Consider the following 12,939-nt stretch of genomic DNA (forward strand, 5'->3'; position numbering starts at 1 on the left):
AGACTGGCAAGTCCCAGGTAGAGCAGTCACTTCTACTGACAGTAGTTTAAATTTTAAGGCATGAAGTTTCATACAGTGAAAGCACAATGAAACAAGGTAAATCATTATCTGCTGAAAGTAACCTACAAGTGCAAATGTGAAATGGAGATGCAGGCAAACCATACGTGTTCAATTGCTTTTAAGGATGTAACAGATATTTTACACATGCTTACATAATTTCTGTAGCCATAAAAGTAGTAAAAGCTTTTAACCACCACATCATGCACAACAACTACACAGAGATGACTATTTTGGAAACTTATAGGTGCTTGATGAGAAGAACTTGCCATGTAACAATTACTGTGCTGCACACAACGTAACACCTAAAGGTCTACTACCAAATCTTCAAGTTTTGGTTCAAAATTTTTTTTTTTAATCTCAGACATATTCCTTACCAACAGTAAAACACACAGAACCTCAAAGACCATGGTACAACAAGACTAGAGCGCATGATTTCTAATCTTACAGCTTGTTCCCTAAAACCTCCTTATTTTCATAAGGGCAAATAAAACATTTTTTAAAACAGCTGTTTCCCACTTTCCTTCATGAAATGTGAAGTCCTAGATAAACAAGAAAGATTGCATTCGCTATTCAGATTATGACCAACTTTACCACTGTAAAGCATTTTCTACAGAGCATTTTACAAAGCGCCCTGTTTCCGCACTAGGTTCCTGTACTAGCCACTGAAGTCCCGGAGGTGCTGGAGTAAAACTTCCCTTGAACCTTGTTACTTCTCAAACTTTTCAGGCAGGTGAAAATGAAACCATTGTTTTCTTTGTGCCACCTCCTGCTCAGCTATTAGCAACTGTTGTTAATGCAGACAGGACATGCTTCTCTACATCTAGCTTGAATTTTCTGCTTTCCAAGAGTTCTCAGGCAGCAGAACTAGAGAAATCATACAAGCTTCATTTCAAAAGCCCTTCACTGAAGTGCCAGGCACAGGAATTTTCCCCTTTTAAAAGCTGGACAACCTATTTCTAACTGTAGAATCCCGATATAATGCACTACTTCGTTAACTTTGTAATACTCAACCTGCCCTAGTACTTTTTAAAATAAACATTTTGTCATGTTTTAACACCAGCCAGCATTTAAGCACCCCACAGCTGCTCACTCACTCCCCCCCCCTGCCACATTGGGATGGGGGAAGAATTGGAAGGGTAAAAGTGAGAAAAACTCGTGGGTTGAGATAAAAACAGTTTAATAATTAAAAAGAAATAATAATAATTTTTTTAATTGTAAGGAAAAGAGGGAAAAAATAACAAAGAGAAAGGAAAATAAAACCTAAGAAAGGCAAGTGATGCAAATAAAAACAATTGCTCACCACCAACCGACCGATGCCCAGCGAGTCCCCGAGCAGCGGCGCCCCCCTCAACCTCCACCCCAGCTGTATATGCTGAGCATGATGTCATATGGTATGGAATATCCCTTTGGTCAGTTGTGGTCAGCTGTCCCCCCTCCCAACTTCTTGTGCACCCCCAGCATGCCCACTGGCAGGGTGGTGTGAGAAGCAGAAAAGGCCTTGACTCTGTGTAAGCGCTGCTCAGCAATAACGAAAACATCCCTGTGTTATCAACACTGTTTTCAGTACAAATCCAAAACATAGCCTCATACTAGCTTCTATGAAGAAAATTAACTCTATCCCAGCCAAAACCAGTACACATTCTCAAAATCTTTTTCACCTAATGATAATAGAGTATTATAATCATTCCCTAAGCAAGGATTTTGGTTAAAAAGCCTGAAAATTGACTACCATTCAGCTATCTGCCACTAAGAGGGGATTTGGAGTTTTAAATCCTAGGAGGCATTAAATGTCTAATCAGCCACTATATTTAACTCCATTCTTTTTTAATTTCAATGCGAGAAACGATCACACAGAGATTATCTTGCGTCAGTAACAAGTGACGGGGGGGAACGTTGCCACCAAGGACGAGGAAAAGGCTGAGGTACTCAACGCCTTCTTTGCCTCAGTCTTTAGTAGTCAGAGTGGTTATCCTCAGGGTACTCAGCCCCCTGAGCTGGAAGACAGGGACGACGAGCAGGATAAACCCCCCATAATTCAAGAGGATGAAGTTCATGACCTGCTATGCCACCTGGACGTTCACAAGTCTATGGGGCCGGATGGGATCCACCCGAGGGTTCTGAGGGAGCTGGCGGAGGAGCTTGCCGAGCCGCTCTCCATCATTTACCAGCAGTCCTGGTTAACTGGGGAGGTCCCGGACGACTGGAGGCTCGCCAATGTGACTCCCATCTACAAGAAGGGCCGGAAGGAGGATCCGGGGAACTACAGACCGGTCAGCCTGACCTCGGTGCCGGGGAAGATCATGGAGCAGTTCATTTTGAGGGCGCTCACGAGCCATGTCCGGGACAACCAGGGGATCAGGCCCAGCCAGCACGGGTTCATGGAAGGCAGGTCCTGCTTGACCAACCTGATCTCCTTCTATGACCAGGTGACCCACCTAGTGGATGAGGGAAAGGCAGCGGATGTGGTCTACTTGGACTTCAGTAAGGCCTTTGACACTGTCTCCCACAGCATTCTCCTAGAGAAGCTGGCGGCTCACGGCCTAGACAGGTGCACTCTTCGCTGGGTAAAAAACTGGCTGGCCGGCCGAGCCCAGAGAGTTGTGGTCAACGGAGTTAAATCCAGTTGGCGGCCGGTCACGAGCGGTGTTCCCCAGGGCTCCGTACTGGGGCCGGTCCTGTTCAATATCTTCATCAATGATCAATATCTTCATCAATGATCTGGACGAGGGGATCGAGTGCTCCCTCAGTAAGTTTGCAGACGACACCAAGTTGGGCGGGAGTGTTGATCTGCTGGAGGGTATGGAAGGCTCTGCAGAGGGACCTGGACAGGCTGGATCGATGGGCCGAGGCCAACTGTATGAGATTCAACAAGGCCAAGTGCCGGAAGTCCTGCACTTCGGCCACAACAACCCCAGGCAACGCTACAGGCTTGGGGAAGAGTGGCTGGAAAGCTGCCCAGAGGAAAAGGACCTGGGGGTGCTGGTTGACAGCCGGCTGAACATGAGCCGGCAGTGTGCTCAGGTGGCCAAGAAGGCCAACGGCATCCTGGCCTGTATCAGAAATAGTGTGGCCAGCAGGAGCAGGGAGGTGATCGTGCCCCTGTACTCGGCACTGGTGAGGCCGCACCTCGAATACTGTGTTCAGTTTTGGGCCCCTCACTACAAGAAGGACATGGAGGTGCTGGAGCGCGTCCAGAGGAGGGCAACGAAGCTGGTGAAGGGCCTGGAGCACAAGTCTTATGAGGAGCGGCTGAGGGAACTGGGACTGTTTAGCCTGGAGAAGAGGAGGCTGAGGGGAGACCTCATCGCGCTCTACAACTACCTGAAAGGAGGTTGTAGCGAGGTGGGTGTTGGTCTCTTCTCCCAAGTAACTAGCGATAGGACAAGAGGAAATGGCCTCAAGTTGCGCCAAGGGAGGTTTAGATTGAACATTAGGAAAAATTTCTTTACTGAAAGAGTGGTAAGGCCTTGGAACAGGCTGCCCAGGGAAGTGGTGGAGTCACCATCCCTGGAGGTATTTAAAAGACGTGTAGATGAGGCCCTTAGGGACATGGTGTAGTGGGCATGGTGGTGTTGGGTTGACGGTTGGACACGATGATCTTAGAGGTCTTTTCCAACCTGTATGATTCTATGATTCTATGATTCTAAGTGGAATCAAAACCAATTTTATCATTTCCAAGTCAACAGTAAAGTTAACTCCATAATCTTACAGATAAAGTAAGGAAAGCTCTTTGCCTGCTAGTGATGACAGAAAGCTAAAATTACTATGTAATTACAAATAAAAAGAAAACAAGAGAACTTGCCTCTGTAAACTGGACTCAGGTAAACAGCCTGCAAAACACTTTTTAAACCAAAGATCATAAGGGAGTTTGCTCACTGCAGCACATGCTTTCAGATGCATCAGGAGTCTGTTATCTTCAATGTTCAAATACTGCTCCAGAATTTTTGGCTGAGAAAGGAATTGGAAAATTTTAGGTAACTCACATCAGAGTACTCTCCATTGTTAACGCACACTGTAAGACAAGAAACGTCTTAAAAATTCAATCAGCATAAAATAATGAACTTGCATTGTTTTAACTAAAAACATCATGTTCCAAAATACAAGTATTGCTGATTTTTGCAATTAGCTAATTAAGTACTCAACTAAACAAACAACCTCTGGTTCCTTAAATTGCTGACCACTAGCAGAACTTCCAAAATATGCAGTATTCCCTAATGCAAGGAGGTGTTTTAGAGCTTAAGGCAATGCAGACATTAAACGTGCACTAATTACTGCTATCTTCACAAGTAAAATTGAGTTTCATTCACCTCAAACCTAATCACCTTAGCACACATCAAAAAAGAAATCTACACACAATGCAGCAAAACCTAGAAAATAAATTCTGAGAGTAAATCCCTGTGCAACTTATTAAAAGCTGGACATTGATTTCTTGTTTAAAAATCCAAAGTATTTATAAGCATAAACATGTGGATAATTCTCATTTTGCTTAAATTCTAATGTAACACAATACACATTTCCATAAATTCAGGAGTACCTTTATGCTTTTTGTCATAATTAGGTAAACAGCTAGTGACTTCAGCTGTCAAAGGGAGAAAACACTTCCTTTGTCCATATTCTAACATCCAGAGTCTTAGTACAATGTTTGTATTAAAACAAAAACTTATGAAGGGAGACACTTGGCACCTCTATGTAGCGAGAGCACATACTTTCTTTAAAAATGCTCCTCTGTCCTTTGAAAGGAATTACAGAAATTGGTATAGTTGAATGTATCACCTCCAGCAACAGGAGGTAGGTTTAAAAAGTATTTCTTAGTTCCAAAAGAATAACAAAGGACATGCATAATTTTCTGCAATGGATTTTCACTCAGTGATTGCTAATGCACAGGTAGTCTCATACTTTTATCTCAGTGGATACTGTTAACCAAAAGTTTCTCATCTGTTAAGACTATTTGAAGAATTACAAAAGCTTTTGTAATTTTTATAAGTATGCATTTTCTTTACAATCAAATTTTAATTTTATAAACCACTAACATAGAACTTCAAAACTAATATTCTATGAGAGCATTTAAATGATCAGTGCCAAAAGAACTCTATTCCACTTTTTATTATAACTTAATTTGCAACATACTGTTTTTCTGAAGACGTAGTACCCTGCTCCATTTATAAAGCAAAACAATTGTGCTTTGTCTATCATCCAATGAGCAGCATATGGATGCCAGAGATGCAGCCTAAAAAGTAGCATCACACATCAAGATGTTTTTAACTTTGTGACATTTTTAATTGTTTAAAATAAAGAAAATCCTTAAGAGACCGATTTGTGAGAAATATAATTCAACTCGATACAATGTAAGCTTTAGCTAACCTAAAAAGAAAATAAGATGTAATTGAAAACTACCATGTAGCAAACAAAAACAATTTCTAATGTTATGTTTGACAAAGTGTCCTACAGGACAGCACAATCACAATGCAAAAAGCACTCCTCCTGTTTTCTCAAAACAGTTCGTGGAACAGAATCCAAGGGTGTCACCTCTGAGGCTCCAGTTATCTCAATATATTACTGCTTTCCATGACTGGCTTTCCTCACAAAAAAAAAAAGGTGTTTTTTCCTTACCAGTTGTTGTAATGAATCTTTGTGCTTGCTGTTCAGCTGATTCACAAAGCAACTGACAAGCCAATAGCATTCTATAGGATCCTCCACCATTTCCTCCATTGCTTTAGCAATAGCAAGAAACACTTCATCTTCTGGTTCCTGGAAAACAAAGCCAAAAAAGTGAACTACACAGAAGCATTGGACTATCTGATTTAAACTATTCTTAGATTCCGTTTCCCTACTATTTGGGAAAACAAACTGGAATCAATGTACACAAAGAGCTGTTCTGACATTCATAAATAAAACATTGGGCAGCTGCTGCATTATGGTGACAGATACCTATTACAGCAGAACAAATAAGATTTGTCTTGCTTTTAAAACCAAAATATACAACAGGAGCTTGGAACAACTCTGATTCAAAGTTCTCAAATGTTCTCAAATGAGCTAATATTACATCTTAACAAGGTAGCGATAATCCTACTTCTATGCCCCACATTTTTATACTGGGTAGCAGCAGAATTTTTCATCCTATTCCTTGCTAAGGACTAAACAGGCCCCTCAAACACCTTTGGATGTTACAGTTACTGAAAAAAATAATGCAGCCATGAGCTGTATGCCTACCTTCAACATACAGAAAATCATGTGGTTTCAGATAAACATCTTCCTAGAGACAAATAAATATCTTTTCCAGGTGACGAGTATCTTATTCCCCACAATACAGAAGCATGTGATGGGCACACCATCATTTTTTCTCCTGAGGACATACTTTCCAAATAGAAGTATCAGCATGCCTAAACCACAGTTAATGGTATGACTGCACATCGGGTAGATGGAGACGAACTAACTCTAAACCAGCTAGACTTCATGCCAACAGCTAGCTCAGGAAGTGTCTAAACTGGGAAGATGCACAAGGAAAGGCTCTATATTTACCTTGTTTCTTACAGTCTTCCTTACGCAGGCAGTACTGACTATATTAGGAGGCGGAGTAACAAGCCAGATATGTATCCACAGGCTGATCTACTGTAACCATCAGTAACAGTAAGTTATAGTATCACAGGCTTTTGCACAGATTACAACTCATGCAAAACACATGGATAGTCTAAATACTACTGGGATATGCCTCTGCTACATAGACTGCTGCAATATACCCATATCCCTACTCAAACTCTCTGCTTTCAGATGGACAAAACGTATTTAGCAGACTTCTGTGATTTCTGACTCAAGCATTTCAAAATATTTACACCAATCCAACATCATCTTTATACTCCCTCTATCTCCACAATAAAACATCTGCATTACTATCAAGTAGTAACCTCTTAGAAGTTTAAGGGGAAAGTTACTGCACTGAAAACAGGCTGGCATAAAGAGAACAAATACTTTCTGCAGCAAAACAAACTTAAGTTACAGGACTAATAACTGTGGATCTACTAAACACCACCTCTCTGAAACCCCATCACAGTACTGAGAGCAGCTAGTGCTCTGGGATGCACTGACAAAACACTCGCTCAGAAAGCAATACTGCTCTAGAAGGGACGAATTTTCAGCCCACTGGGTCACATGCCAAGATCAAAGAAATTTCTCTATAGGAAACTTGCAGGGTAAGATGGCCATGTTCCTAGGCAACGGTAAGGGCATGAAAACACTCTCCCTCCTCCAACGAGAATGCTGTATATAATCCTTGAGTCCAAAATATTACTGAATTTTCCATGTTAACTTTAATCTTTTTTTTTTTAATTTTTAAGTTCTTATGTCAAATTTTGTTATTACAGATGAAAAATAACAAAGTAAGCTGGGCTAGAGTGAACGTGGATAAATCAATATTAAATACAGGATGAAATCCACTTCAGAAAGTCCCATGACTCCTTTCATCACCTTCTTTTTCATGGAGGCTTATACGCAAGATCCACACGTTTTTATCATCACAGTATAGCCTTATCATCAAAACATAGACTCGCTTACCCATATGTGAGTACACTGTAAACTACAGAGTACAGGCATTAACTGACAAAAGCCTGGATCAGTTCAGACTAACAGAAAAAGGAGGTCAGTATATTAAAGTCTAGATTTAAAAACAAATAATTTAAATATCTGATGTAAATCGCTGCTTGTACTGGCTCTGAATTATCCTTGTTCCAGGACATGTAGGAATCCATGAGCTCCAATAAGATTATGTCATTTTCATTTCAGTCCGATAAAGAAACTGAAGTGTACTAAAGTACAAAAGGCTTGAAGCCTAGCAGGCAAAATACACAAAAGAGATTTTAAGGCATAAAATCTTACATAAGTACTTAGGGGAAGAAAAAGAGAAAAGCACTTTGACTAAAATCCCTCATTTTATACTAGTACTTCTCTGTTTTCCATTCACATTACTTTGTCTATCTATGTGCATTTGTGGGGCTACCTGCAGTTCAGTTTCTCACAGGTTTATAGTTTGAAGTTAAATAAAATACTGTATTTAAAAGACTGTTAAAATGACAACTGACCAATGGAAAAGCCAAGTTTCGAGGCAATTTTCCTGATTCCAGTTGATGTATGCGGAGGAAAACATCTACCTGTGGGGTAGAATCATTAATAAAACGAATTACACGAAGAGCATGGTGTATATCCCAGTACTGCTCCTTCCGATACTTCATCACCAAAGCATGAGATTCATGGTGAGGAGGAATAATTCCTAAAAAAAAAAAAAAAAGAAAAAAAGATAAGCAACCATAAAGAGAAAAAACAGAGCACTCAAACTCTCTTTCCAAGAGATTTGCCTAAATTCAATTTCTTCTACAACTCCAGCCTACAGAAATGTAGGACCTGGCACTGCAGTTTGTTTATAAACCTGGTCAAAGAATACAGGGAGAAAATTCTACAAAACTGGCAGTCAATGGACCAACAAAGCACTTTAGCATTATATTTATAAAAACAAATTTCGTATGTTAACTGAGCATAGGCAAAATCTACCCTTAGACCTTGTTTCTCAAGCTGTTCCACACGGTTTTCAGCAAATAAACGCTAACTCTTTTGTATACCACATCAGTGTGCCCATAAGAAATGTCATTGTTGGGATAGATGAAAAATAATTTAATTGTTTATTCTCCCTCTCCAACCACCTTTCTTTATTTTTAAATTGTGAATCTTACTTGTTACTTGTTTATACCTACCTGTAGTTTTTAATACAGTACTAGTTGCGTATTTGTGCCCAGCTTCCATTTATTTTGAAAACAAAGTGGATACAGAATGTTTTTTATATACCTTAGCTGTTCATGTTCTTAAATTCTACACTTTGTCTGAGATGACCAGAGAATATATACATGCAATTAACCAATGCAAAGATACTGTACATTCCAGTATTCTTTAATTTACTGTTAAATCTCTGCCGGAAAATTCTTTACTTGCTATATCATCCTCTCTAAAAAAACATTCAGAAGCAAAATCAATCACATAGGTCGAATCAGTTACAGATTAAAACTTAAGAATACCACCCAAAGACTTTGCAAGGTAACATTTTTTACTTTCTTAGCACAACGCAAATATTTTTTCTAGTTTCCTAGAAGGAAAAATAAAAAAGAGAAAAAAAGTATCTAAGTAGAGAGGCAGAGAAAATTAAACTGTTACAATCTCGAGAAGAGATGCTCAACATTTACTTGATCCTTCCCCTCACTCAAGACTCAATCTTGCCATGCACTGATGTTCACAACAGAACTGTCACAGGCTTCAACAGAAGTAAGATCTTACATACACCAAAGCAAAAAAATGCCACTTCCATATCACTAGTGGAGCAGAACTCTTCACGTTGTAGAAACCCATGAGAACAAAGTATTCTTCAAAAATCAGTTCTAAAACAGCTACCTGCTGCTTTTATCTCTCATTTAAAGAAAAAAATATTCCTGCCACATGTTAAACCACAAAATGGCTGAGTTTTAGTAACAAGCACATCAGACAGAAACTTATCTTTTATTTTCCAACTACAAACCTGTCTGCATTTCAAAAGCTGGGACAGAGCAAGATATTTTTCATGTTATGCAAAAACAGAGTCAATATCATGACTTTGTACGTACATACTGCCAACTGCTTTCCTCAAATACAGAAGACTACCTTAGGCAGACAGAAAAGAAGCTTAAGCAACACAGGGATGCCTAGAAACCATCATGAGTCATACTTGAACAGGAAGTTAACAGAGACATCGCTGACATACCGTGTAACCTGGGACAGCATCGAGCCTTGGTATGTGTCTGAGACAGTTTTGCTGACAGGACAGAAGCCTTTTCGTTAAACTATTAACATTATTTAGAGGACATGTAACACCTCCCACCAGAAATGGACTGGGTTGTTGTTCCAGTCATTTAGGGAGAGATGTTTTGCATTGCCCTTCTGAACACCAGCTTTTCTAACAAGTGTTAACACTGCGATGCAGCATAAGAAAAGTCCTTGTACCTCTGTTCACCCAAGGAGCATACAGAATGACAGTATGCATACTTGAAAAATCACTCTGGTTTTAAAACACAAAATCCTTAAAAAAAAATCAATATAATTTTCCATACAGTCAACTGAAACAGTGTTTTGTGTTCTCATATGATTCACAAATCATCCTATCAAAACAGTCAAAGATAGACTGCTGGCTCTGCAAGTTTGCCAAGAGACTGTATTTTGCTATTATAATTTTGGCGGAAGGATCTTGTACTGTGTCACTAGTCCAAACCTCCTACACTGTATTTCCTACTACTACTATCTTAAAGGATACCGACTACTTCACTGGGGCCCAGGGTACAAGAATCTTTTTCATCCTAAAATTAGTACTCTAACAGCAGAGGCTTTTATCAAGTAGGATTACTCTGTTAGTTCAATGATCAATGCCAAGAATTTCAAGTTTTGAAGTGCCCCTGTACTCGGCACTGGTGAGGCCGCACCCCGAATCCTGTGTTCAGTTTTGGGCCCCTCACTACAAGAAGGACATGGAGGTGCTGGAGCGTGTCCAGAGAAGGGCAACAAAGCTGGTGAAGGGCCTGGAGCACAAGTCTTGTGAGGAGCGGCTGAGGGAACTGGGGCTGTTTAGCCTGGAGAAGAGGAGGCTGAGGGGAGACCTCATCGCGCTCTACAACTACCTGACAGGAGGTTGTAGTGAGGTGGGTGTTGGTCTCTTCTGCCAAGTAACTAGCGATAGGACAAGAGGAAATGGCCTCAAGTTGCACCAAAGGAGGTTTAGATTGGACATTAGGAGAAATTCCTTTACTGAAAGAGTGGTCAGGCCTTGGAACAGGCTGCCCAGGGAAGTGGTGGAGTCACCATCCCTGGAGGTATTTAAAAGACGTGTAGATGAGGCCCTTAGGGACATGGTTTAGTGGACATGGTGTGTTGGGTTGACGGTTGGACACGATGATCTTAGAGGTCTTTTCCAACCTGTATGATTCTATGATTCTATGATTCTGCGCACCGTTCATTTACCACCTCTTCCAAAAAAAGGCTTACAAATCCAAATAATCAGGAATATGAAGCCACAATTTTTAAATTGTAGAAAACTGGAGAGGAAAAAAAGAAAAAAATTTAAAAGTTTTTTTAAAACTCAGCTAAAACTTTCTTTCTAATACATTATTTCAAACTCCAGACACTGTAGTGGAATATGGAGACCAAGAAGGGCCACAGAAGACGTTTACTTGAACATTGTTCAAGATCATGGCACAGCCTAAGATAAATAAACATCCTAAAACAGAAAAAAACTGTTTTGTAAAATACTCATTCTGAGGTAGAAGTCGCCAATCTTCTTGTCTCTGAATCACATGCCAAAATCTTCACGTAAGAGATATACATGGGATCTGTATCTCATATTCTGGAGACCCAAAGGACAAAGAAGCAGCGGGACAGTTCACAGACAGCAAAAGACAGCAGCTTCCAAGCCAACTTGGGGACTGATGCTGCTGGTCTCTCCCCGATGAAACAACATTTCAGATATTCCTGACAGCACAGCCCTGGCAATACAAGACTGAGCGTGGGAGCCACACTCAAGCTTTTCAAAAGCGGCACAATGCTCCACCACCAACAGTATGGTAAATCACATCTCTTCCAGAGATTCAGTCAGACGATGCACCTTCACACTCAATCTGGCAGTGTTTCTCTACATGCAGCAACTCTAAGGAAAACTCTCCAGATACCTTGTAAGGGTCAGAACTCCTGAATCTTCCACAACCCCTCCTGCCTCCAAGTGACATGACCTCACATCTAGTAAACCCAACACACTTGACCAGTTACTGCAAAGTTATTAGTACTTTTGAATTAGTCATCTGAATAACGCACTTCAAGGAAAACAGAATCTATTCATGGGTTTTTTACGGTTTCTGGGGATACCATAACTTGTCTCTGGCCTCATAACTTCTTCAATGGAAAATACAATTTAAAGCCAGAAGCAAAACCAGAAAAAGCTAAGATTTTATGGAACACAAACCTTCTCTTTAGAATAAACATCCATTCCATACCTTGCCCAGTTTTTTTGAGTTCAATCACAGCTTTACTTCAACTTAATTGTCTGTTATTTTAGGAACAGAACTGAGTATCTTATCAGGTATCAGTGACTTATTATAATCCACCTTTCAAATCCATTTTATAAATTTACTTGGAGAGTATTACAAAATTAAATATAGAAATATAATCTTTTGGCTACACTTCAGCAAAAGTTCTCAAAAACTAAGCATAGAATATTGTTTTGTAATTGCCATTGTGCATCCTAGGTGGATACAAAAATAGGCTAAATATATATCAATAGGTAAGGTAGTACAGAATAATCCATGTCATTAACTCTCTAAAGAAACAGAAAAGATACAGCTTTCTACATACTCATTTCTGCAGAGGATCACAGGTGTTATATTTCATACCTAAAAGCACTTTCCACACCAGTATACGATACATGGATGGGAGCGGAAACCTCTGACTAAATGTGCAAAGCTTCTCAATATCTGTAGAGAAGTAAAGAGAAAAAAAATTAAGGTAAATTTAAATATAATTATAAATAGGTTTGAGTCTCTGATCTACCCAAGGATGATAAATCCTTAGCTGCAGATCAAAATCCCCACTTTCATCAAATACTATCAACAAATGCTTTCACTGCTTCAACTGAGAATAGAATGTGTCCTATAAACTGCAACAATTTTGAAAGATATATACGTTGGCTTGGTTTACAATAAAATTACCCCAGGTTTCACTAGGTTGTACCATTTTTATAGTCATTCTGTAAATAGTGTTGCTATGTCAAAACAATTAAGGGCTTTGTTAAAGGGACAACATTTATCTTTCTATTCTGTTAGAGATGTGGCA

The 12,939-nt window shown here is 39.9% G+C and overlaps 1 protein-coding gene across 2 annotated transcripts in view; it reads right to left on the reverse strand.

Annotated features, from left to right (window-relative positions):
- Window positions 1–12,939, reverse strand: part of TBC1D7 (TBC1 domain family member 7) — a 32,367-nt gene that overhangs the window by 16,455 nt on the left and 2,973 nt on the right. For both annotated transcript variants that reach the window (XM_075142703.1, XM_075142704.1), the window contains exons 4-8: window positions 12,501–12,581; window positions 8,133–8,320; window positions 6,580–6,666; window positions 5,671–5,808; window positions 3,863–4,008 (exon numbers count right to left, since the gene is read on the reverse strand). In XM_075142703.1, the coding sequence (XP_074998804.1) occupies window positions 3,863–4,008; window positions 5,671–5,808; window positions 6,580–6,666; window positions 8,133–8,320; window positions 12,501–12,581 (640 nt within the window). The remainder of the gene's footprint in view (window positions 1–3,862; window positions 4,009–5,670; window positions 5,809–6,579; window positions 6,667–8,132; window positions 8,321–12,500; window positions 12,582–12,939) is intronic.

This window comes from Calonectris borealis, chromosome 2 (assembly GCF_964195595.1).
Source record: "Calonectris borealis chromosome 2, bCalBor7.hap1.2, whole genome shotgun sequence".
Lineage (NCBI taxonomy): Eukaryota > Metazoa > Chordata > Aves > Procellariiformes > Procellariidae > Calonectris > Calonectris borealis.